Here is a 27,520-nt window from a genome sequence, read left to right on the forward strand (position 1 = left end):
CGAGTTTGCACGTTCTCCCCGTGACCTGCCTGGGTTTTCTCCAGGATCTCCGGTTTCTTCCCACACCCCAAAGACGCACAGGTTTGTAGGCTAATTGGCTTCCATAAAATTGTGAATTGTCCCCAGTGTGTGTTGGGTAGCGTTAGTGCGGGGATCACTGGTCAGTGCAGACTCGGTGGGCCGAAGGGCCTGTTTCCGTGCTATATCTCTAAACTAAACTACACATTAGAAACATAGAAACATAGAAAATAGGTGCAGGAAGAGGCCATTCGGCCCTTTGAGTCAGCACCGCCATTCATTGCGATCATGGCTAATCGTCCCCAATCAATAACCTGTGCCTGCCTTCTCCCCATATCCCTTGATTCCGCTAGCCCATAGAGCTCTATCTAACTCTCTCTTAAATTCATCCAGTGATTTGACCTCCACTGCCCTCTGTGGCAGGGAATTCCATAAATTCACAACTCTCTGGGTGAAAACGTTTTTTTCTCACCTCAGCCTTAAATGGCCTCCCCTTTATTCTAAGACTGTGGCCCCTGGTTCTGGACTCGCCCAACATTGGGAACATTTTTCCTGCATCTAGCTTGTCCAGTCCTTTTATAATTTTATATGTTTCTATAAGATACCCCTTCATCCTTCTAAACTCCAGTGAATACAAACCTAGTCTTTTCAATCTTCCCTCATATGACAGTCCTGCCATCCCAGGGATCAATCTCGTGAACCTACACAGCACTGCCTCAATCACAAGGAAGTCCTTCCTCAAATTAGGAGACCAAAACTGTATGCAATACTCCAGATGTGGTCTTACCAGAGCCCAATACAACTGCAGAAGAACCTCTCTACTCCTATACTGAAATCCTCTTGTTATGAAGGCCAACATTCCATTAGCTTTCTTCACTGCCTGCTGTACCTGCACGCCAACTTTCAGTGACTGGTGTACAAGGACACACAGGTCTTGCTGTACCTCCCCCTTACCTAACCTAACCCCATTTAGATAATAATCTGCCCCCTTGTTTTTGCCACCAAAGTGGATAACCCCACATTTATCTATATTATACTGCATCTGCCACGCATCTGCCCACTCACTCAACCTGTCCAGGTCACCCTGCAACCTCCTAACATCCTCTTCACAGTTCACACTGCCACCAGACATGGAAATCAGTCTTCCCCCAATTCAGACCCTTCTTTTCCAGTCCACCCTTGTCTTTTATGTTCACTACCTCTGAAATGTTCTCACACTGACACTCCCAATCCCTACGTTGAGGTCCACAAATGCTTCAAGGCTTTTGAGACACAGTACAGAAACAGGCCCTTCGGCCCACCAAGCCTGTGATGACCAGAGATCACCTCATACACTAGCATTATCCTCCATTTATAATTTTACCAAAGCCAATTAACCTACAAACCTGTGCATCTTTGGAGCACAGGACGAAACGGAGCACCCGGGGAAAACCCACACAGGTCACAGAGAGAACGTACAAACTCCACGCAGACGGCATTGGTAGTCAGGATGGAACCCGGGTGGCTGATGCTGTAAGGCAGCAACTCTACCACTGTGCCATCATTCCTCACTAAATTCCTGGCCTGCTCCTGCCAATGTGTTCTCCCGGGTCCTTTAACAATCCTGCCTCCTCTGGACCTTCTACACTAAGCCAACCCAGCTAATACACAGCATGCATATCTGTGACTTGTGTACATACATCTGCTTCTCCATCTGCTGCTGTCTGTTTGGAGGTTGCAGTACACTCCCAGTGAAGCAATCTCCTCCTCCTGTTCGTATCTAACATCCACCCATGTGGCCCTTTTTTAAGCATTTTCTACAGATGCCCCCCCACCCCCCTGTACTACAGCGAAAGAGATTCTTGCCATAGAGGGAGTACAGAGAAGGTTCACCAGACTAATTCCTGGGATGTTAGGACTTTCATATGAGGAAAGACTCGGCATGTACTCGCTAGAACTTAGAAGATTGAGGGCGGATCTTATAGAAACTTACATAAATCTTGAGGGGTTGGACAGGCTAGATGCAGGAAGATTGTTCCCGATGTTGGGGAAGTCCAGAACAAGGGGTCACAGTTTAAGGATAAGAGGGAAATCTTTTAGGACCGAGATGAGAAAAACATTTTTCACACAGAGAGTGGTGAATCTCTGGAATTCTCTGCCACAGAAGGTAGTTGAGGCCAGTTCATTGGCTATATTTAAGAGATTAGATGTGGCCCTTGTGGCTAAAGGGGTCAGGGGGTATGGAGAGAAGGCAGGTACAGGATACTGAGTTGGATGATCAGCCATGATCATATTGAATGGCGGTGCAGGCTCGAAGGGCCGAATGGCCTACTCCTGCACCTATTTTCTATGTTTCTATGTTTCTTTGATAGTCTCCTTTATCATCATTGCTATGCTAATGCCTATTTTATACTCCTTTCTATCACACTTGAGGATTCCACATCTGCAATATTGAGCTCTCAGCCCTTCCCTTCATTTGACCATGCCACGGCAAATGCAATGATATTATATATTCCTGAGTGCTAATCAATGATGTTAATTAACTATATTTAGTTAGTTCAGTTTAGTTTAGAGATACAGCGTGGAAACAGACCATTCGGCCCACCTAGCCCCTGCCTACCTGCGATCCCTGCATACTAACACTTCACTATCCTATTGGGACAATTTACAATTGTACGAAAGCGAATTAACTTACAAACATGTTCGTCTTTGGAGTGTGGGATGAAACCGGAGCACCGGGGAAATTCCACTCAGTCACGGGGAGAACGTGCGAACTCCGTTTAGACAGCACCCATAGTCTAGATCGAATCGGGGTTCCTGATGCTGTAAGGCAGCAATTCTACCGCTGCGCCACCATGCCGCCCACAGCATTCCTTCCTGTGTGCTAATCAATAATATAATATATCCCTGTGCGCTAATCAATAATATAAATACTCCTGAGTGCTAATCAATCATAAAATATTTGTGTGCTCATCAGTAATTTATCCCTGTGTGCTAATCAATAATGTGCTAATCAATATAATATATCCCTGTGTGCTAATCAATAATATATCCCTGTGTGCTAATCAATAATATATCCCTGTGTGCTAATCAATAATATATCCCTGTGTGCTAATCAATAATATATCCCTGTGTGCTAATCAATAATATATCCCTGTGTGCTAATCAATAATATATCCCTGTGTGCTAATTAATGATATAATATATCCTTGTGTGCTAATCAATAATATTTTCCTGTGTGCTAATCAATAATATAATATATACCTGTGAGCTAATCAATAATATATTCCTCTGTGCTAATTAATGCTTTCTGTTCATTGACCTTGCTAGTTGTATCTGTGTTCAATTAGGTGTTCTCCTGCCTTGCATTCCTCCTGCATACCCTTGTCAAGTCTACATGCTCTGACCACTGGGCTGATGGGTCTTTCTTCTACATTTGGCTATTCCTCACCCCCGACGCTGCGCCTTCCCTTGCAAAATTCATTTAGCTTTCCACAAATGCACTCGCAAACCTATCCCCACCCCCTGCTAAAATGATGGGTCGATTCTACCACCCCCCCCCCCACACATCCCCAGCATTCGCAGGTTCCAGATTCCCAAGAAACGGCCCATGGCCTGGAACTGTTAAAGCCTTCCATCTAATCCTCCTTTTCCGATATCTGCCAGCACCCAGCATTGGGTGTAATTCAGCAGTTGCAAATGTAGATGATCTGCTCTTCAATCTGCCACCTAGCTCCTACATTGAAGTGGCCAGACCTCAGCTAGCCTTTGGCCTACGTTCATGAGTGCCGATATGAACCATGACCTCCGGCTGTGTATCCTCTCCCTGCAGAATGTTCTGGAACCATCTTGCAACACCATTCCATCCTGGAGTCACATCCACCTCTACAGGACCAGCAGGGTTCCCTCACTGTCGAGACTCCCACTGTTATCTTGCTCTTGCTCTAGTGCAGATGAACAAAGATCAGTCCCAGAGACACATTCACCCCTACCGCCTTGACGTGGAAATACGGAGTGAGATGCACTCTTAGACTTCTCTGACTACCTGCCTGCCTCCCTTCCTCTGCCTGCTGGTCAGCTATTCCCTCTCTAAGTGCTTGTCCTTAAGTTACTCGCACCCTCTCTAGTGTCTCTGGACTCTTGTCACGACACGGCAACTGGAACAGTCCACACACTCCAAAGACGCTCAGATTTATCGGTTAATTGGCTTCTGTAAAATTGTAACTTGTTGGACGAAGGGCCTGTTTCCACACTGTATCTATAATCTAGATTAAACTAAAAAACGCGTGGGGAAACCTAGGGCTGAATATGAGTTGAGTGCAACTTCACTTCTATACATCCTGCCCGTCTATAACTCAATCCCTGTGCTTGGCTTGCTACTTCCACAGCCTTGCTGAGCCGAGGAACAACTTTGGGTCTTTGGTGCCACATAGTCATACAGCTCAGAAACAGGCCCTTTGGCCCATTGCCGACCAAGATTGCCATCTAAGATAGTCCCTCAACTTTTCCTATCCATGTACCTCTCCAAGTGTCTTCTAAATATGGTTATAATACCTGCCACAACTATGGAGCAACTACTGTAAATGGGACATGTTGGTTGTTGTAGGCAAGTTGGGCCGAAGGGCCTGTTTCCATGCTGTATCACTCTATGACTCAATAACTACTTCCTCTGGCAGTTCATTCCATTTATCCATGAGTGAAAAAGTTGCCCCTCGGGTTCCTACCTTGGCTCTCTCACCTTAAACCTACCACCCTCTGGTTTTTGATTCCCCTACTCTGGGTGAAAGTCTCGGTACATTCACCCTGTCTATTCTCCTCATGATTTCATTCCCGTGTTTCTGTTCGATTTCTCCAAAGCTGGCTGGCATCTCAACTCCGTTTTACCAATTTCCCACTGCCGGGCCCAGACTGGGGGAGGTATCAGACATTGTTATGGAAAAATGGCGTATATGTACAGATCCCTTCTCTCTTCTACCATGCCGACACTCTCACCTCTCATATAAAAACCCTCCACCTTGTGCCAAGCACTCTGCAAGTTTATTAACATCCACCTCGTTAGTATGCACAAATTTAGAATTTCTGTGAAGTCCAGATCCTAAATGATGAATGTAAAATGGCAGTGGTGCCAGCGCTAACACTCGACTTCCTTGGAAGGCTTAAGAAGTTTGACATGATCCCAACAACTCTCCCCAACTTCTACAGATGCGCCGTGGAAAGCATTTTATCGGGATGCATCACAATTTGGTTTGGGAACAGCTTCATCCAAGACCGCAAGAAATTGCAGAGAATTGTGGACGCAGCCCAGACCATCACACAAACCAACCTCCCTTCCATTGACTGCATTTACACCTCATGCTGCCTCAGCAAGGCCAGAAGCATCATCAAGACCAGTCACACCCTGGCCACTCCCTCTTCTCCCGTCTCCCATCTCCCGTCAGGCAACAGTAAGTGTGAAGGGATTTAAAAATGCTGGAGAAACTCAGCGGGTGAGGCAGCATCTAAGGAGCAAACGTCGCCTATTCCTTCGCTCCATAAATGCTGCCTCACCCGCTGAGTTTCTCCAGCATTTTTGTCTACCTTCGATTTTACCAGCATCTGCAGTTCTTTCTTAAACATACAGTAAGTGTGAAAATGCACCTCCAGATTCAGGGACAGTTTCTTCTCAGCTGTTATTAGGCAACTGAACCATTTAATCAACAACTAGAGAGCAGTCCTGAGCTACTATCTACCTCATGGGAGACCCTTGGACAATCTTTGATCAAACGTTCCTGGAATTTATCTTGCACGAAAATTATTCACATTATTCCCTTTATCATGTATTTGTACATAATGGATGTAATCATGTTATAGAGTCCAGCGTGGAAACAGACCCTTCAATCCAACTCGCCCACACCGGCCAACATGTCCCAGCTACACTATATCCATATCTCTCCAAATCAGTCCAATCCATGTACCAGTCTAATAGTTTCCTAAACGTTGAGATAGTTCCTGCCTTAACTAGCTCCTCTGGCAGCTCGTTCCTTACACACACCACCCTTTGTGTTAAAACGTTAAGGGCCTGTCCCACTTACGTGTCCTTGGCACGCAAATTACAACGTCCCGCGAAGGTCGCGTGCGATTACATGCGTACGCACAGCCGTCTGGAGCGCGTGACGTCATTTGAAGATGGACACAAAGCTGAAGTAACTCAGCGGGACCGGCAGCATCTCTGGAGAGAAGCAATGTGTGACTTTTCATGTCGAGACTCTTCTTCAGTCTGAAAAGAAGGATCATGACCCGAATCATCACGTATTGCTTCTCTCCAGAGATGCTGCCGGTCCCGCTGAGTTACTCCAGCATTTTGTGTCTATCTTCAATTTTCTTGGCCCCGCTCTTTTTTTTTTCTTCTTTTTTTTTCTTTTTTTTATGAAACTACTTTTATTCAAAAAATAAAATATACATAGAGTATTAACACAATCAAAGACTGCCTATGTTGACAGTTTACAAACAAACGATCATCAAATTAATATAACGTCAACTTTATCAACAAAACACTCGACCTCCAACGGCAACCAGCATTCACGGAAGGCCTCCAAAGTCCCCATGGACACCGCGTGTTCCCTCTCCAGGGACAGGCGGGCACGGACGTAGACCCAGAAAAAGCTCAAGCAATTTAAAAAACACTTAAACAAAATTATCAAATTAAAATATTAACATTTTAATCTATAATATATTCAACCTCCTGTGGTGACCAGCGTGCACAGAAGGCCTCCACAGTCCCCACGGACACCGCGTGTTCCTTTTCTAGTGACACGCGAGCTCGGACGTAACCCCGGAAAAGGGGAAGGCAGGCGACCGCTGTGCGGCCATCGACTGCCCGCTGCCTGGACCCGCGAATGGCCATCTTGGCCAGGCCCAGGAGCAGACCGACAGGGAGACCCACTCCTCCCTCCCATCCTTCCCCCCTCTGTACGGGTGCCCATAAATTAAGCGTTGGACTAAAATGTAGCCAAAACTTGAGGAGCAGCCCTTTCAGATACTCGAACAGTGGCTGCAACCTCTCACACTCTATGTACACATGGAACACGGTCTCTTCCTCACCGCAGAAATGACAAGCAGGGGAAGAGTCCGTGAACCGGCTCAAATACCTATTACAGGCCACGGCTCTGTGCAACACTCTCCACCCCAGGCCCCCGATGTAAAGGGGGAGGACTCCCTCGTAGAGAGACCTCCACTGCGGACCGCTCCCCTCGTCAGGTGGTAACACGGACTGCCAGGGTGTGTCTGGACGGAAGACGAGGGCGAGGAAGTGGAGAGTGTGCAAGAGCAGCCTGTACAGTACGCGCCTCTCCGCGTCACAGAACGGCACGCTGGGCATCTCGGAAAGGCGGCTCATGTTGCATGGGGCCGGCTCTCGGGAAGGGACCCGGGCCGTGGGCCCTACGAACAATTCCGACTGAGCGGGGGTAAGCTCGTCCGGAATCGCTCCATGCACACGCCTCGCCTCAACACCCACCATCACAGCCAAGGACACGTAAGTGGGACAGGCTCTTTACACCTCACATTCCTATTAAATCTATTCCCCTTCATCTTAAACCTATGTCCTCTAGTCCTTGATTCACTTACTCTGAGCAAGAGATTCCGTGCTTCTACCCAATCTATTCCTCTCATGATTTTATACACCTCTATAAGATTACCCCTCATCTTCTTGCTCTCCAAGGAATAGAGTCCTGGCCTACTCAACCTTTCCCTAGAACTCAGACCCTCGAGTCCTGGCAACATCCTCGTAAATCTTCTCTGTACACATTCCAGCTTGACAACATCTTTCCTATAACATGGTCACTATCTGCAAAATCACCCACTTTTGTATAATCAGCAAACTTGCTAATCTTGCCCTGTATGTTCTCATCCAAATCATTGATGAAGATGACAAACAGTAATGGGCCCAGCACCAAACCCTGAGGTACACCACTAGTCACAGGCCTCCAGTCCAAGAAGCAACCTTTCACCATCACCTTGTGCATCCTTCCATGTAGCCAATTTTCTATCCATTCAGCTACCTCTCCTCGGATCCCATGCGATCTAACCTTCCAGAGCAGCCTACTATGTGGAACCTTGTCGAATGCTTTGCCATATCTACATCTACAGCTCTGCGCTCATCAAAGACGTCTTCAAAGAACTAAATCAGATTTGTAAGACATGACCTCCCACATACAGAACCATGCTGACTATCCTTAATCAGCCTTCTCCATCTAATTGCATGTATTGCCTTTGCAGTGGTTAGCATTAAACAAAAGCTTTTCACTGTTCCTCGGTACAAGTGACAATGAACTAAACTTAAACTAAACTGAGATATCACCTCACATCTCCTTCCACTGTAAAAAGTTGGATGCCCTTCCCTCTCTCTGCCTGCCTTCAGTGCAGACACCAAGCAGTCATCCTTTCTGCTCCTTGACTCATGACTCTAATTTAGTTTAGTTTAATTTAGAGATACAGCACGGAAAGAGACTCTTTAGGGCGATATTTTTCACATAGCGGGTGGGAACTGCAGATGCTGGTTTACACTGAAGATACTGTGGACACAAAGTGCTGGAGTAACTCAGCGGTTCAGGTAGCATCTCTGGAGAAAAGGAATAGACGATATTTCGGGTCGAGTCCGCACCGACCGACGATCCCCGCACACTTAAAATATGCTACACTCGGGACAATTTTACATTTACACCAAATCAATTAGCCACTAAACGTGTGTGTCTGTGGAGTGTGGGCGGAAACCGTTCTCAGAGAAAACCCACGCAATTTACAGGGAGAACGTACAAACTCCATACAGAGAGCACCCGTAGTCAGGATCGAACCCGGGACTCTGGCGCTGTAAGGCAATAACTCTACCACTGCGCCCTAAATTCTCTGGCCTAATTAATTTGTCCATTGTGGGTTAATGGCAGGTCTGTTGAAAATCTGGATCAATAATGTTTACATCGCCACTGATTGCACTTTGGAGCATCCACACAAAATACTTGGTAACGGTGGTTAAGCAAGATTTTCCCTTCATAAATCAATGCTGACATTTCATTCTGTACTGCTAATCTCTAGATGTTCTCCCTTTCATACAGATTCCAATCATTTCCCAACCATCTGTGTTAGTATGACTAGTGTCTAATTCCCTGAACATTTTATATATTATCATTATTAAACATTGGTCTTACAAAAATCATCTTCCAGGCCTGTGGTCCTGCATTCTTCCAAATGAATTATTTAAAACATGTGTTGTAATGTCCTTGCTATCATCTCTCTGGCCACAAGCAATCTGGACCAAGAGTCTTATCCTCTGAATTTCATTCATTTATCTAATATATCTGTTGACCTTATGGAGATATAGAAAATCGTGAGGGGCATGGATAAGGTGAATGGGTCCATTCTATTCTCTTGTCTAGGGGAGTTCAAAGCCAGAGGGCATAGGTTTAGGATGAGAGGGAAGAGATATTTTTATACCCTTTGGGTACCGAGGGGCGATATTTTTCACATAGCGGGTGGTGCGTATGTGGTACAAACTACCGGATGAAATGTGTGGGAAGGAACTGCGGATGCTGGTTTCCACTGAAGATAATGTGGACACAAAATGCTGGAGTAACTCAGCGGGTCAGGCAGCATCTCTGGAGAAAAGGAATAGATGATGTTTCGGGTCGAGACCCTTCTTCAGACCACTCTCAGACTGATGAAGGGTCTCGACCCGAAATGTCACCTACTCCTTTTCTCCAGAGATGCTGCCTGACCCGCTGAGTTACTCCAGCATTTTGTGTCTATCTAGTGGATGCAATGGTGGGTAACATGAGGCCATCTTATGAGAGAGACACTTGGGCAGGTACATGCTTAGGAAAGGTTTGGAGGGATACGGGTCAGGCGCGGGCAAGTGGGACCATGGTTGGCATGGATGTGGTGGGCAGAAAGGCCTCTATGATTCTCTCTATATTTTTCACTTCAAATACACTTATTTCATATCTCATTCACTGCCCAATGTGCAGTCCACCTGCTCTGTCTTGGGTGGCATCATGGCTCAACGGTAGACTCACTGCCTTACAGTGACAGAGGCCCAGGTTCGATCCTGACCACAGGTGCTGTCTGTACGGAGTTTGAACGTTCTCCCTGTGACTGCCTGGGTTTTCTCCGGGTGCTCCTGTTTCATCACTCACACCAAAGACCTGCAGGTTTCTAGGTTAATTGGCTTTGGTAAAATTGCAAGAGTGCAGGGATCACTAGTCGGAGTAGACGGTGAATCAAAGGGCCTGTTTCACACTGTATGACTCTGACTCAGTGAAGCAATGCCAGTTATGCATGGGTCATGGTAACACTTTTTACCACAAATGTAGAAAATCATGCGTCTACGCATCACAGGCATGCTGGCGTCTTAGCAGTGAAAGAGAACTGCACTTTCAGACATGCCATCTATTGGATGTGACCTTAAACTGCGGTCACATCTTCCCGCATAGAGTCACAGAGTCATACAGGCCCTTCAGCCCAACTTGCCCACACCAACCAACATGTCACTTCCCTATTAGTCCCACCTGCCTGTGTTTGGCCCATATCCCTCTAAACCTGTCCCATCCATGTACCTATCCAACTGTTCCTTAAAGATTGTGATAGTACCAGCTTCAACAACCTCCTCTGGCTGCTTGCTCCATGCACCCACCACCCTTTGTGTGAAAAAGTTACCCCTCAGATTCTTATAACATCTTTTCCCCTTCACCTGAAAACTATGTCCTCTGGTCCTCGAAGCACCGACTCTGTGTAAGAGAGTCTGTGCATCTACCCGATATATTCCTCTCATGTGTTTTGTACATCGCTATAAGATCACTCCCTCATCCTCCTGCGCTCCAAGGAGTAGAGACCCAGCCTACTCTACCTCTCCCGATAGCTCAGACCCTCAAGTCCTGGCAACATCCTCAAAAGTCTTCTCTGCACCCTTTCCAACTTGACAAAATCTTCCCTAAACATGGTGCCCAGAACTGAACACAATTCTCTAAATGTGGCCCCACCAACATCTTATACAACTGCAACATGACCTCCCAACTTCTATACTGAGTACAGCCTTCCTGCAGCCTTGGTCAAGTTTACCCTTTATATAGAACTAAGCCAAACCATACAGTTGTTACAACACAGTTGTTTGCATTGTATATATAGGTTGCCATGTTTTTCACCTCACCCATCCAGTCTTATGACCCTGACTACGGTGCTGTCTGTATGGAATTTGTACGTTCTCCCCATGACCCGTGTGGTTTTCTCCAAGATCGTATCTTCGGTTTCCTCCCACACTCCATGGACGTACAGGTTTGTAGGTTATCGGCTTGGTATAAATGTAAATTGTCCCTAGTGTGTGTAGGATACAGTTCTTGTGTGGGGATCGCTGGTTGTTTTGCAGAATCGGTGGGCCGAAGGGCCTGTTCCCACGCTGTGCCTCCAAACTATCAACTAAAAAGGTTCTACACAATTGCAACAGCTTCATCAACCAAGCATCAGCTAATCAGTCAGGTTGATGCTACACACACACAGATATACAAAGTGGATGTTGGTAATAATGGTGCAGATTGGAGCGTGAGAGAACGCCACAAAACATAAAGTCCACTCTTACCTCTTTCGGCTTCAATGAAACGGGTTTCAGCCCATGTGCCTGCAAGACCTAGAAGAAAAATCATTTTTTTCAATGACAAAACTCTCCTATCATTAGACACAATCAACATTCCTGACAACGAGAAACTGACTGCAAGATCTCTGCTCTTAAATGAAAACAGAAAATGCTGGAAACACTCCTCAGTAGGTCAGGCAGCACAGATACAGAAGGAAGCAGTGTTACTGCATTAGGTCAAAGATGCCTGATCTACTCTGACCAACCTGATGGGCCAGAATAGGTGAAGAGTCCTCAACCTGAAACAGTAGCTCAGTGTACAAAGCGACTGCAGATAGACACACAATGCTGGAGAAACTCAGCGGGTGAGGCAGCATCTATGGAGAGAAGGAATTAGCGACGTTTCAGGTCGAGACCCTAATTCCTTCTCTCCATAGATGCTGCCTCACCCGCTGAGTTTCTCCAGCATTGTGTGTCTCCTTTCCATTTTACCAGCATCTGCAGTTCTTTCTTAAACAAGTATACATACTTGGCTAATAAAATGTATTCAATTAATTATGAGGTTATGACTTCTAGTCCTAGACTCTCCCACTAGTGGAAACATCGCATCCACTCTATCCAAGTCTTTCGTTATTCTGTACGTTTCAATGTGGTCCCCACTCATTCTTCTAAACTCCAGCGAGTACAGGCCCAGTGCCGTCAAACGCTCATCATAGGTTAACCTATTCATTCCTGACTGGCATCATTCCCGTAAACCTCCTCTGGACCCTCTCCAGAGCCAGCACATCCTTCCTCAGATACGGTGCCCAAAATTGCTCACAATATTCCAAATGCGGCCTGACCAGTGCCTCAGCATTACATCCCTGTTTTTGTATACAAGCCATCTTGAAATACATGCTAGCATGAATCATGTCTGGTCTATCTCTCCCTCCTCATTCCATTCTCCTGCCTTCTCCCCATGCTGCCTGACCCGCTGAGTTACTCCAGATTTTTGTATCCATTACAAGGTGTGTGTGACCATCTTGGAAGAACGGATGACAGGAGAGCGGGTAGTGTCATGAAACCGACAGCTGAGTTTCCTAGAATGAAGGAGGAGATGCAGTATTGTACGGGATGGAAAGCATGCAGAGGAACGCTGGCCGATGGAGGTTGCTTCGAAGGCACCCCTTGTAAAATATAGTCTACCCGATCTGGCCATGCATCCAGCCTTTCCCAAACTTACTTGGCAACTTGGGATTAAAACAAAACTGAAGAACTCACATACTTAGCGTCAGCCCAGCCGCTTTTTGGCGACCACATTTTCCCTTCACCCATCAGTCCAAGGGCAAGGTGAGCCAGAGGAGCGAGATCTCCACTGGCCCCAACAGTTCCCTTCTCTGGCACGAAGGACAGGCAGGAAGCTGCAGAAAGCACAATATCTCTCGTTACCAACAGTGTACGAAATGTGTAGGAAGGAACTGCAGATGTTGGTTTAAACCGAAGATAGACACAAAATGCTGGAGTAACTCAGCGGGACAGGCAGCATCGCTGGAGAGAAGGAAAAGGTGACGTTTCAGGTTGAGACCTTTCTTCACAGTGGATGTGGAGAGGATGTTTCCACAAGTTCGGTTTGTACACGCTAGAATTTAGAAGATTGAGGGGGGGTCTTATAGAAACTTACAAAATTCTTAAGGGGTTGGACAGGCTAGATGCAGGAAGATTATTCCCGATGTTGGGGAAGTCCAGAACAAGTAGTCACAGTTTAAGGATAAGAGGGAAGTCTTTTAGGACCGAGATGAGAAAATCTTTTTTTACACAGAGAGTGGTGAATCTCTGGAACTCTCTGCCACAGAGGTAGTTGAGGCCAGTTCATTGGCTGGATTTAAGAGGGAGTTAGATGTGGTCCTTGTGTCTAAAGGGATCAGGGGGTATGGAGAGAAGGCAGGTATGGGATATTGATTTGGATGATCAGCCATGATCATATTGAATGGCGGTGCAGGCTCGAAGGGCCGAATGGCCTACTCCTGCACCTATTTTCTATGTCTCTATGTTTCTAGTGGGAAAGTCTAGGACCAGAGGCCATAGTCTCAGAATAAAAGGACGTACTATTAGTCTGAAGAAACGTCACCCATTCCTTCTTTCCAAAGATGCTGCCTGTGCCGCTGAGCAACTCCTGCATTGTGTATCTGCCAGCAGTATACATTTGGACTGGACACATTTATCCAATTACTTTTAAAGATTGTGTCTATTTCAATACCATATTTTTCTTGTGTTTCGAGTTCGAGTTCAGTTTTTGTCACGTGTGCCGAGGTACAGTGAAAAGCTGTTTGTTGCGTGCTGACGAGTCAGCAGAAAGACAAGACATGATTACTATCGAACCATCCACAGTGTGCAGATACATGATACAGGGAAATAACATGAATAATGCTGAGTGCAAGATAAAGTCCAATCAGAGATAGTCAAACAGCAGCATGATATTTTTGCAAATAAACTCACTGCCGGAGACCCGGGTTCACAAATTCACAAGTTATAGAAGTTGAATTAGACCATTCAGCCCATCGAGTCTACTCCGTCATTCAATCATGGCTGATCTCTGACTCCTAATCCCATTTTCCTGCCTCCTCCCCATAACCCTTGACACCCGTTCTAATCAAGAATTTGTCTATCTCTTAAAATATCCACTGACTTGGCCTCCACAGCCCTCTGTGGCAATGCTCCACAGATTAACTACCCTCTGACTAAAAACATTCCCCCTCACCCCCTTTCTAAAAGAGTGCCCTTTATTTCTGAGGCCATGACCTCAGTCCTAGACTCTTCCACCAGCGGAAACATCCTTTCCACATCCACTCTATCTCTGCCATTCATTATTCTGTCTTCTTGCGTACAGCGTGCACAGCCTAAAGTTGATTATTCTGCCATTTTCAATGAGGTCCCCCCCTCATTCTTCTAAACTCCAGAGAATAGAGGCCCAGTGCTGTCAAACGCTCATCATATGCTAACCCACTAATTGCTGGGATCATTCTTGTAAACCTCCTCTGGACCCTCTCCAGAGCCAGCACATCCTTCCTCAGATACAGGGCCCAAAATGACTCATAGTACTCCAAATGTGGCCTGACCAGTGCCTTATAGAGTCTCAGCATTCCATCCCTGTTGCTCTATAGGGGTTCAATCCTGCCGGTGTGGAGTTTGCATGTTCTCCCTGTGGCTGCATGGGCTTCCCCCAGGTGCTCCATCTTCCCAACTGGAACAAGGGCTGCTGATAAAAACGGGACTGGTGCTTTCTTCAATTATTTAAATGTCTGCGATGGTTTTTGAGTGTGATGTGCATTTAACTTTTTTTATTGCTTTTAATTCCTTTAACAATATTTGTTACTTTATTGATATTTCCTTAACATTACGGTTGACATGTTAAAAGCATTCTCATTCAATCACAAAGACAGCCCGGAGAGTCTGTGATTAGTTTAGAGACACAGTGCAGAAACAGGCCCTTCAGCCCATCGAGTTCGTGCTGAGCACACTGGGTTTTTTTTTACCATCCTCGCACACTGTGGTGGGGCCTCAGTGGCTGATAGCCATTATAGAGCCACAGGGAACAGAAACAGGCCCTTTGGCCCAACTCATCCGTGCCGACCCAGATCACCCATCTAAGCTAGTTGCATTTGCCTGTGTTTTGCCCAAATCCCTGCAAATCTTTCCCAACCTTTCCTATCCATGTAGCTGTCCAAGTGCCTTATGAATGTTGTTGTTGTACCTACCTCAACTACTGCCTCTGGCTAACCCAACTAGTGGGAGTTTTGCTCTAATGTCCCAGCATCAACCCTCGGTTGTGTGAAGGCAGCAGGCTGCCTGCATTGAGAGGGCCCCTGTGCATTGGGCTACATTGGCACTTAGCCCAATGTAGAGGGAGCAAGTACTTCATACACAGCTAGGCAGCTGGCCTCCTGCCCAAGGCAACATGGACCCTGGCTCCTGGACTCCCCATATAGATGCATTGGTCAAGGAAATACACCAACTAGCACTAGTTCCACCAGCAACCTGTCCAGGGCCACCCATATTGAAGCAATGGCTAAGAAAGCACACCAATGCTTCTACTTCCACCAATGGGTACTGATTATGGATGATCAGCCATGATCACGTTGAATGGCGGTGCTGGCTCGAAGGGCCGAATGGCCTACTCCTGCACCTATTGTCTATTGTCTATAGCAACCTGTCCAGGGCTGCCCATCTCAAAGTAATGGCCAAGAAAGCACACCAACAACACCTCTACTTCCTTGGAAGGTTTAGGAAGTTCGACATGTCCCGAACAACTCTCACCAACTTCTACAGATGCGCCGTGGAAAGCATTTTATCGGGATGCACACTGCATGGTCTGGGAACAGCTCCAGCCAAGACTGCAAGAAATTGCAGAGAATTGTGGACGCAGCCCAGACCATCACATAAACCAACCTCCGTTGATTCCATTTACACCTCACGCTGCCTCGGCAAGGCCAGTAGCATAATCAAGGATGAGTCTCGCCCTCTTCCTCCCTCTTCTCCCCTCTCCCATCGGGCAAGAGGTACAGAAATGTGAAATGCACACATCCAGATTCAGGGACAGTCTCTTCCCAGCTGTTATTAAACAATTGAACACCCTGTCAACAACTAGATGGTCCTGAGCTACTATCTACCTCATTGGAGACTCTTGGACTATCAGTAATTGGACTTTACTGGACTTTATCTCGCACCAAACGTTATTCCCTTTATCATGTATCTGTACACTGTGGATGGCTCGATTGTAATCATGTATTGTCTTTCCGCTGACTGGATAGCACACTACAAATAGATTTTAATTGTACCTCGGTACACCTGACAATAAACTAAACTAAAATACATTCTAGGTGCTGCAGCCCCATCAACACGATGCACATAGCTCTATTACGCAACACCAGCATGGTGACACAGCGGTAGAGTCGCTGCCTCACAGCGCCAGAGACCCAGGTTCAATCCTGACTACAGGTGCTGTCTGTACGGAGTTTGTACGTTCTCCCCATGACCTCGTGGGTTTTCTCCAGGAGCTCCATTTTCTTCCCACGCTCCAAAGATGTACAGGTTTGTCGGCTAATTGGCTTGGCATAATTGTAAATTGTCCCTGGTGTGTAGGATAGTGCTAGTGTACGGGGATCGCTGGTCCGCGTGGACCGAAGGGCCTGTTTCCGCACTGTATCTCCAAACTAAACTAAAGCAAACATCCAATACTAAACGTGTAGGAGGGAATTCTCTGCCTCAGAGGGCGGTGGAGGCCGGTTCCCTGGATGCTTTCAAGAGAGAGCTAGATAGGGCTCTTAAACATAGCGGAGTCAGGGGATATGGGGAGAAGGCAGGAACGGGGTACTGATTGGGGATGATCAGCCATGATCACATTAAATGGTGGTGCTGGCTCGAAGGGCCAAATGGCCTACTCCTGCACATATTGTCTATTGTCTATTGAACTGCAGATGCTGGTTTGCTCAGCGGGACAGGCAGCATTTCTGGAGAGGAATGCTGAGGAAGGGTCTCAGCCCGAAACGTCACCCATTCTGTCTCTCCAGAAATGCTGCCTGTCCTGCTGAGTTACTCCAGCTCTTTGTGTCTATCCAATACTAAACGTTACGTAAATAAATTCAATCAAGTGGCTGTTACTATTTTCAGATTTATACACGTGAATGCAGTCCATTGCTGGGCTTTGAGCCACCGCTGAGACACAGGGTGCATGCAGTGTCAGTGAGGCTGTGCTAACATTGTGTACTATCAACACCAGTTACTCGGAGCTGAAATACCCCCATAGGAACAACTTCATCCCGTATGCTGGAAACTAACCCTGGAGTCTGGGTTCGTGTTGGGTTACTGTATATTGGTGAGGCTCCAATACATTTGGAGTATTGTGCTCAGTTTTAGTCACCCTGGTATATGAAAGATGTTGTTAAGCTTGAATGAGCGCAGAGAGGATTTGCGAGGATGTTGCCGGAACTCGAGTGCCTGAGCTATAGGAAGAGGTTGAGCAGGCAAGGACTCTATTCCTTGTAGTGCAGAAGGATGCGGGGTGATCTTATAGAGGTGTATACGACCAAGAGGGGAATAGATCAAGTAAATCCATAGTCTTTTATCTGTATTTCGACCCAAAACATTGCCCATTTCAAGTCTGAGGAACGGTTTCGACTCGAAACGTTGCTATTTCCTTCGCTCCTCACCTGCTGAGTTTCTCCAGCACTTTTGTCTACCTTCGATTTTCCAGCATCTGCAGTTCCTTCTCAAACATAAATACATAACCAGTATAGGTTTTCAAGAGAGTTAGACATAGCTCTTCGGGCTTACGGAATCAAGGGATATGGGGAAAAAGCAGGAACGGGATACTGATTTTGGATGATCAGCCATGAATAGTGGTGCTGGCTCAAAGGGCCAAATAGCCAACTCCTGCACCTATTTTCTATGTTTCTATGTTAATTGATGTACTCTAGCCTAGGAAAGTAAAAACATGCCTTACCATTGAAGGCCTGGATCATTTGGTTGAGGGTCTCCAAGGAGATTCCACTGTAACCCTTGGCGAGGACATTGATCCTGAGAGCCAGCAGCATCCGGCATCTCTGCGGTGAGAGGGGTTTGCCCACACCTGGGGGACAGAGAGCAGCAAATAACTGAGGCAATGTGACGGCATACTAAACGGTGGGAGAGTCCGCAGAACGTTGACAGAGTGGACATACCAGCTGAATGGGAACGGACTAGATTTTCTTGGAGCTCCCTGAATGGGGAAAAGAGAAAAATAATTACTTATATAACAACCATATAACCATATAACAATTACAGCACGGAAACAGGCCATCTCGGCCCTACAAGTCCGTGTCGAACAACTTTTTTCCCTTAGTCCCACCTGCCTGCACTCATACCATAACCCTCCATTCCCTTCTCATCCATATGCCTATCCAATTTATTTTTAAATGATACCAACGAACCTGCCGCCACCACTTCCACTGGAAGCTCATTCCACACCGCTACCACTCTCTGAGTAAAGAAGTTCCCCCTCATGTTACCCCTAAACTTCTGTCCCTTAATTCTGGTCATGTCCTCTTGTTTGAATCTTCCCTATTCTCAAAGGGAAAAGCTTGTCCACATCAACTCTGTCTATCCCTCTCATCATTTTAAAGACCTCTATCAAGTCCCCCCTTAACCTTCTGCGCTCCAGAGAATAAAGACCCAACTTATTCAACCTATCTCTGTAACTTAGTTGTTGAAACCCAGGCAACATTCTAGTAAATCTCCTCTGTACTCTCTCTATTTTGTTGACATCCTTCCTATAATTTGGGCGACCAAAATTGTACACCCTACTCCAGATTTGGTCTCACCAATGCCTTGTACAATTTTAACATTACATCCCAGCTTCTATACTCAATGCTCTGATTTATAAAGGCTAGCATACCAAAAGCTTTCTTTACCACCCTATCTATATGAGATTCCACCTTCAAGGAACTATGCACGGTTATTCCCAGATCCCTCTGTTCAACTGTATTCTTCAATTCCCTACCATTTACCATGTACGTCCTATTTTGATTTGTCCTGCCAAGGTGTAGCACCTCACATTTATCAGCATTAAACTCCATCTGCCATCTTTCAGCCCATTTTTCCAAATGGCCTAAATCACTCTGTAGACTTTGGAAATCCTCTTCATTATCCACAACACCCCCTATCTTGGTATCATCTGCATACTTACTAATCCAATTTACCACCCCTTCATCCAGATCATTGATGTACATGACAAACAACAAAGGACCCAACACAGATCCCTGAGGCACCCCACTAGTCACCTGCCTCCAACCCGACAAACAGCCATCCACCATTACCCTCTGGCTTCTCCCATTCAGCCACTATTGAATCCATCTTGCTATTCCTGCATTTATACCCAACAGTTGAACCTTCTTAACCAACCTTCCATGAGGAACCTTGTCAAAGGCCTTACTAAAGTCCATATAGACAACATCCACTGCTTTACCCTCGTCAATTTCCCTAGTAACCTCTTCAAAAAATTCAAGAAGATTAGTCAAACATGACCTTCCAGGCACAAATCCATGTTGACTGTTCCTAATCAGACCCTGTTTATCCAGATGCTTATATATATTATCTCTAAGTATCTTTTCCATTAATTTGCCCACCACTGAAGTCAAACTAACAGGTCTATAATTGCTAGGTTTACTCTTAGAACCCTTTTTAAACAATGGAACAACATGCGCAGTACGCCAATCCTCGGGGACTATTCCCGTTTCTAATGACATTTGAAATATTTCTGTCATAGCCCCGGCTATTTCTACACTAACTTCCCTCAATGTCCTAGGGAATATCCTGTCAGGACCTGGAGACTTATCCACTTTTCAAAAGTGTCAGTACTTCTTTTACTTTGAAACTCATAATATCCATAGCTACTCTACTAGTTTCCCTTACCTCACATAATTCAATATCTTTCTCCTTGGTGAATGCCGAAGAAAATAAATTGTTCAATATCTCCCCCATCTCTTTTGGCTCTGCAGATAGCTGTCCACTCTGTCTCTCCAATGGACCAATTTTATCCCTCGTTATCCTTTTGCTATTAATATAGCTGTAGAAACCCTTTGGATTTACTTTCACCTTACTTGCCAAAGCAACCTCATATCTTCTTTTAGCTTTTCTAATTTATTTCTTAAGATTCTTTTTACATTCCTTATACTCCTCAAGCACCTCATTTACTTCATGCTGCCTATAATTATTGTAGATCTCCCTCTTTTTCGGAACAAGATGTCTAATTTCCCTTGAAAACCAGGGCTCTTTCCAATTTTTACTGTTTCCTTTCAACCGAACAGGAACATAAAGATTCTGTACTCTTAAAATTTCCCCTTTAAATGTCCTCCATTTCTCTTCTACATCTTTCCCATAAAACAAAATGTCCCAGTTCACTCCTTTTAAATCATCTCGCATCTCATCAAAGTTAGCCTTTCTCCAATCAAAAATCTCAACCCTAGGTCCAGTTCTGACCTTCTCCATAATTATATTGAAACTAATGGTATTGTGATCACTGGACCCGAAGTGCTCCCCAACGCATACCTCCGCCACCTGTCCCGTCTCATTTCCTAACAGGAGGTCCAGCACTGCCCCTCCTCTAGTAGGTATCTCTTATGTATTGCTGCAAAAAACTATCCTGCACACATTTTACAAACTCCAAACCATCCAGCCCATTTACAGAATGTGTTTTGGAGAACGTTGCAATTTAATGCACCGGTAAGTTTTTTGTACACTTTGATCAATGTTCTTAAGTGAAAGCAGCAGAATTAGGCCATTCGACCCATCAAGTCTACTCTGCCATTCAAGGGACATCTATAGGGAGAGGTTGAGGAGGCTGGGACTCTATTCCTTGGAGCGCAGGAGACTGAGGGGTGATCTTAAAGATGTGTGGAAAATCATGAGAGGAATAGATTGGGTAGATGCACAGAGTCTTTTAGCCAGAGTAAGGAAATCGAGGACCAGTGGACATGGGTTTAAGGAGAGGGGCAAAAGATTTATTGGGAATCTGAGCGGTAACATTTACACACAAAGGGTGGTGGGTGTATGGAACGATCTGCCAGAGGAGGTAGTTGAGGCTGGGACTATCACAACATTTAAGAAACATTTATACTGGTACATGGATAGGGTAGGTTTAGAGGGATGTGGACAACAGCAGGCAGATGGGACTAGTGTGGGTGGGGCATGTTGATCGACGTGAGCAAGTTGGGCTGAAGGGTCTGTTTCCATGCTGTATGACTCTATGATACCAGGGAGAATAAATAGATTGAGCAGCAAATGCCCCCAAGGCCGATCAGCCTCAATTGAAGCAAAAATAGGTGGCACGGTGGAGCAGCAGTGGAGTAACTGCAGCGCCAGAGACCCAGGTTCGATCCTGACCACGGGTGCTGTCTGTACGGAGTTTGTACATTCTCCCTATGACCTGCGTGGGTTTTATCCAGGTGCTCAAGTTTTTCCCACATTCCAAAGACTTACAGGTTTGTAGGTTAATTGGCTTTGTTAAAGATTGTAAATTGTCCCTAGTGTGCTAGTGTATGGTGGATCGCTGGGCGGAAAGGGCCTGTTTCCATGTTGTATCTTTAAAGTCTAAAGGCTGTGGATTCTGGAGTTGCCGGAATGGGTTCATGGTCTGAGGTGAGAACTGCCAACAAAGGAATAGGCAGAGTGGTGGAGGGAGAAACGTTCCACACGAGGTCGGGCTTGGAACGTTAGGTTATGGAAGTGCGTAATGAGGCTGAGAACCCAAATGTAAAGGTGTTTAATCTTGTGGATAGCTGTCTCCAACGTCAGTGGTGAGCCCTGCCAACTTGCTACCAAACCCTCATAGCAGAGATTGGGGGTAAAATTCACACTGCACCAACCCCAATAGTCTGTTGACAGATACACGTTACACTGGCTGCAGTGGGGAATGGCCGATGTGGGGGAAGGGGGCGCAGAAAACAACGAGGGACCATTGGGGACCATGATCAACACTTTGTAACTGTGTCGGTGCCCTATAGGTGGCGACTCTTTGCATACCTTGTGTATGTTATCTAAAACAAAGGAATAAACGGCGATATGTCACATGCGATAATAAAGTATCAATCAATCAATCAATCAAAAGAATGTTCAGACATGAAGTAGATCTTAACAAACTACGGGGAATTAATGAGAAAAGTCTCTGATTTTTCAGGAATAACTTACTTGAGCTTATTATGCGGGATAACAATCCGGGCAAATTTCCCAAAGCCAGTTGTTATTCCGTACACAACTGAAAGAGAGAAAAGTGCAAAGATATTTTCCCCTCTTTACATTGTTGGCTGTGCCCTGCGATCACGGACTTGTGGGGGGGGAGGGCGGTGAGGAGGAAATGTCAGCTTACTGAAGTTGGTCGGGAATGTAAAGAGTGAAATACACATTCCCAACTTCCAGGGGGACTCATATTATAATGATGGGTCTACTACCATCATCATTACGGGCGGCACGGCACGGTGGTGCAGCGGTAGAGTTGCTGCCTTACAGCTCCAGAGACCCGATTCGATCCTGACCACGGATGGTGTCTGTACGGAGTTTGCACGTTCTCCTTGTGACCGCGGGCAATTTCCCCGGGTGCTCCAGATTCCTACCAGATTCCAAAGACATACAGGTTGTAGGTTTGTGTTAGTGTTATGGGGATCTCTGGTCTGTGCAGATTTGGTGGGCAGATGGGCCTATTTCCACACTGCATCTTCTAATTAAACTAAACTAAGTCGGATACTGCTTATAATCCGACAGTATGGGGAAGTACAGTACTGACATACAGTTTCTGCACTTGTCATTCTTTTCCATTCAACCCACCTTTATTTTCTTTCACAATATTTTCCAGAAGTGTTCTTGACTGTTTGATTTTGTCTTCAGCTTCTGCAGAGATCTGTGGTAGAGGACACATCAAATGCTGTCAGTCTTCATAAGATCATGGGTCATAGGTGATAGGAGTAGAATTAGGCCATTCGGCCCATTAAGTCTACTCTGCTATTCAATCATGGCTGATTCTCTTGCTTTCTATCTATCTCCGCCTTAAATATATCCACTGACGGCCTCCACAGACTTCTGTGGCAATGAATTCCACAGATTCACCACCCTCTGACTAAAGACACTTCTCCTCATCTCCTTCCTAAAAGGAATTTAATTTTGAGGCTACGACCTCTAGTCCCAGACTCTCCCACTAGTGGAAACATCCTCTCCACATCCACTCTATCGAAGACTTTTGCTTTCCTGTTCGTTTCAATGCAGTACCCCCTGATTCTTGTAAACTCCAGCAAATACAGGCGCAGTGCCGACAAACGCACATCGCAGGTTAATAGTGACTGTGTGGTTATAGAAAAGCAACAGGGAGATATTGTGAACTCACCTTGATCTTGTAAAGTCCTTTTCCCAAACGAACTAGTTCTTCTATCGTTAAATGATTTCCATCTAAATAAATACACTGAAAGATTGCATTTTTCTTTAGATTGTTGGGTTAGCACGAAGTACATCAGCGGCTAACTTTCATATCGGGTTGACGTACGACCTTCAGTGAACTTTCCAAATTGAAATACAATCGAGCCATTTACAGTGTGCAGATAAATGATAAGGGAACATTTAGTGCAAGGTAAAGCCAGTCCGATCAAGGATAATCCGAGGGTCACCAATGAGGTAGATGGTAGTTTGGGACTAGTCTCTGGCTGTAGTAGGATGAGATTCAGTTGCCTGACAACAGCTGGGAAGAAACTGTCCCTGAATCTGGAGGTGTTTTCAACCTTCTATTAAAATGCGGAAAGAGTGTAATAACACATTTAAAGCAATGACTCCGGTCTTCGGTAAAGATTGTAAATTGTCTCTAGTGTGTAGGATAGCGGCAGTATGCGGGGATCGCTGGTCGGCATGGACTCGGTGGGCCAAAGGGCCTGTTACCGTGCTGTATCTCTAAAACTAAAACTAAAGCTCCAGCCGTCACTGTTTCTGTTTCAGGTTTAAGGGAGGGACATATAATATTCACCCGCAGGTCTGTATCAGGATAGAGTAACTATTATGGTGCACATTAGGATGGATGAATCTCCAGTCTAATGGGATCTATCCCAGGATGCCAAGGAAAGCAATGGAGGAAATCACAATGACTCTGATGGAGATTTTTGCGCCTCCATTAGCCACGGGTGAGGTACCAAAGATTAGAGAATATCTAATTTAGTCCCCTTGTTCAAAAAAGGCAGCAGGGATAAGACAGTCAGAGTCATACAGTGTGGAAACAGGCCCTTCATCCCATCTTGCCCGTGCCAACTCGCATGCCCAATCTACACTAGTCCCACCTGCCTGCATTTGGCCCATATCCCTCTTAACCTATCCTATCCATGTAGGGCCCAAATGTTTTTTTTAATGTTGTGATAGTACCTGCCTCAACTACCTTCTCCAGCAGCTTTTTGTATACATCTCTCGTTTTCCTTTCCCGTGACTTTCAGTCTGAAGAAGGGTCTCGACCAGAAACGTCACCCGTTCCGTCTGTCCAGATAGTGCTAGCGTACGTAGTGCTCGCTGGTTGGTGCAGACTCGGTGGGATGAAGGGCCCGCTTCCGCACTGTATCTCCAAAACTAAATGTTCAACATGAAAATACAAAGTTGTCAAAAAAACAAAATAAACTGAGCAGATGAAACTGGATGGATGAGGGAGGGCACCAGAGAGCATTGTTGGACTAGGACCCTTACAGGGGAAAATGTCCCACATCCACCACTGTGGATTGAGAAATGAGACACATGTTGGTCAGAATCAAGGACAAGTGATGCCCAGGTCCTAGTAGATTCTAAGCTGGATCTAGGTTTGGAATTCAGGTGTCCAAATACTTGATTAGTACTGGGTGTCAGGGGTTGTGGGAAGAAGACAGGAGAATTGGGTTAGGAGGGCGAAATAGAGCAGTCATGATTGAATGGCGGAGTAGTCCTGATGGGCTGAATGGTGCACGGTGGCGCAGTGGTAAGCTGCTGCCTTACAACGTCAGAGACCCAGGTTCCATCCTGACTATGGGTGCTGTCTGTATGGCGTTTGTACGTACACCCCGTGACTGTGTGGGTTTTCTCCGGGTGCTCCGGTTTCCTCCCACACTCCAAAGTACAGGTTTGTAGGTTAATTGGCTTCTGGAAATTGTACATTGTCCCTAGTGTGTGTAGGATAGAGTTAGTGAGCGGGGATCACTGGTCGGCACGGACTCGGTGGGCTGAATGGCCTGTTTTCACGGTGTATCTATCTCTAAACTAAACTAAACTATTTCTTCTTTCTTGCTCTGGGGTGGAAGGTCTGCATTCCACCATCATTTTTTAAAGGTTTTGATCACATTTATCTCCCACGCAGCCATGTCTTGTTGAATGAGGATTAACAAGGCCGATGATTATTGTGGGGCGTGAGCTAGTTTGTAGAGTTGCATGTACGGCTGTACAGTTTGCCACACCTGTAAACAGAAAGCACAGTGGATCATAGTTCAAACAACATTGAGAATCACTTGTGAATCACTTTGCTCACTATCTGACTATGGGACAGAGCTGATGGAGTAAAACATTGGTATACGCCGCACCCATAAATTCATAAGTCTTAGTAGTAGAATTAGACCATTCGGCCCATCGAGTGTACCCCACCATTCAATCATGGCTGATCTATCTTTCACTCTCAACCCCGTTATCCTGCCTTCTCCCCATAACCCCTAACACCCGTAATAATCAAGAGTCATGGGTGTTTAATTGGCAAATACACTAGGAATTGAACAATAACATTCTAACTTGCTGCAGCTTTATAGGTACATTTACTGTTGGTTTGTTTTTATTTGTATGTGTGTATGCATTTGTATACATATGTGTGGGTGCATATGTATATCAGTATATATACTGTATGTACTGTGTGTATGTGTGTGTGTGTGTGTGTGTGTGTGTGTGTGTGTGTGTGTGTGTGTGTGTGTGTGTGTGTGTGTATCCATATAATTCACTTCCTGTCTGCGTTGTATATTGGTTTTAGAAAAAATCAATATACAACGCTACCCAGTATCACTGTGATTGTTAGCCATCTTACTCAGTCCTCCCCCACTGAGCCAGCCCCGAGAATTTTTCCTATTGATGAAAAATAAATAAGTTATGAGTGTTTAAAAAACCTTGAGCTCAGCTGATTGGTCCTCTCGCCTGCCAATCACTGTGATGAAGGTAACGCCCCTTCCAGGGGGGGGGGGGGGGGGGGGGGGGGGGGGGGCAAGACTATAAAACCACGGATGCCTGGATGTCAGTCAGTCACTCTGCAAGATCGCGAGGGAGAGGCCACAACTGTCATTCTAAGCTGTGAATCAACTGAACTGCTCAAAATAGGACGTACATGATAAATGGTAGGGAATTGAAGAATACAGTTGAACAGAGGGATCTGGGAATAACCGTGCATAGTTCCTTGAAGGTGGAATCTCATATAGATAGGGTGGTAAAGAAAGCTTTTGGGATGCTAGCCTTTATAAATCAGAGCATTGAGTATAGAAGCTGGGATGTAATGTTAAAATTGTACAAGGCATTGGTGAGACCAAATCTGGAGTATGGTGTACAATTTTGGTCGTCCAATTATAGGAAGGATGTCAACAAAATAGAGAGAGTACAGAGGAGATTTACTAGAATGTTGCCTGGGTTTCAACAACTAAGTTACAGAGATAGGTTGAATAAGTTAGGTCTTTATTCTCTGGAGCGCAGAAGGTTAAGGGGGGACTTGATAGAGGTCTTTAAAATGATGAGAGGGATAGACAGAGTTGATGTGATCAAGCTTTTCCCTTTGAGAATAGGGAAGATTCAAACAAGAGGACATGACTTCAGAATTAAGGGACAGAAGTTTAGGGGTAACATGAGGGGGAACTTCTTTACTCAGAGAGTGGTAACGGTGTGGAATGAGCTTCCAGTGGAAGTGGTGGCGGCAGGTTCGTTGGTATCATTTAAAAATAAATTGGATAGGCATATGGATGAGAAGGGAATGGAGGGTTATGGTATGAGTGCAGGCAGGTGGGACTAAGGGAAAAAAGTTGTTCGGCACGGACTTGTAGGGCCGAGATGGCCTGTTTCCGTGCTGTAATTGTAATATGGTTATATATGGTTACTTGCGATAAATAATTTGTTAGCCCTTAATGACAATGCCATGAGTTGTTTGGCCTGCTGCCCCGCCTGTGCTTGAAAGTACAATGCTTAATTGGAAATGAAATGAAATGACAATGCCATGAGTTCTTTGGCCTGCCGCCCCGCCTGTGCGTGAAACTGCAATGCTTTTTTAGGTCTGACTGTGTGTGGAAGGAATAAGTGCTTTATTAGGTCCGACTGTGTTTAGTCCAAAAGTTCCACTCATTTCATGACTTCTGCTTAGTGGACAAGTCTTGCTGATTGCATAATTTCCTGTGAGTGCAGAGGTCACGCTGATTG

General features: G+C 45.6%; 1 protein-coding gene and 1 long non-coding RNA gene across 2 annotated transcripts in view; one reads left to right on the forward strand and one right to left on the reverse strand.

The window, feature by feature from the left end:
* hal (histidine ammonia-lyase) overlaps positions 1-23,551 on the reverse strand; it is a 52,507-nt gene extending 28,956 nt beyond the window's left edge. Inside the window, exons 1-7 of the mRNA XM_033039411.1 lie at positions 23,478-23,551; positions 22,925-22,997; positions 22,292-22,358; positions 18,289-18,326; positions 18,072-18,197; positions 12,854-12,993; positions 11,600-11,647 (exon numbers count right to left, since the gene is read on the reverse strand). Of these exons, the coding sequence (XP_032895302.1) occupies positions 11,600-11,647; positions 12,854-12,993; positions 18,072-18,162 (279 nt within the window). The 5' untranslated portion in view covers positions 18,163-18,197; positions 18,289-18,326; positions 22,292-22,358; positions 22,925-22,997; positions 23,478-23,551. The remainder of the gene's footprint in view (positions 1-11,599; positions 11,648-12,853; positions 12,994-18,071; positions 18,198-18,288; positions 18,327-22,291; positions 22,359-22,924; positions 22,998-23,477) is intronic.
* LOC116985042 lies at positions 1-25,608 on the forward strand. Its single transcript, XR_004415195.1, has 4 exons — positions 1-11; positions 16,395-16,403; positions 16,501-16,504; positions 25,588-25,608. It is a non-coding gene; the product is annotated as an uncharacterized LOC116985042 (long non-coding RNA).
* Positions 25,609-27,520: the final 1,912 nt, after the last annotated feature.

The sequence above is a fragment of the Amblyraja radiata genome, chromosome 21 (genome assembly GCF_010909765.2).
Source record: "Amblyraja radiata isolate CabotCenter1 chromosome 21, sAmbRad1.1.pri, whole genome shotgun sequence".
Lineage (NCBI taxonomy): Eukaryota > Metazoa > Chordata > Chondrichthyes > Rajiformes > Rajidae > Amblyraja > Amblyraja radiata.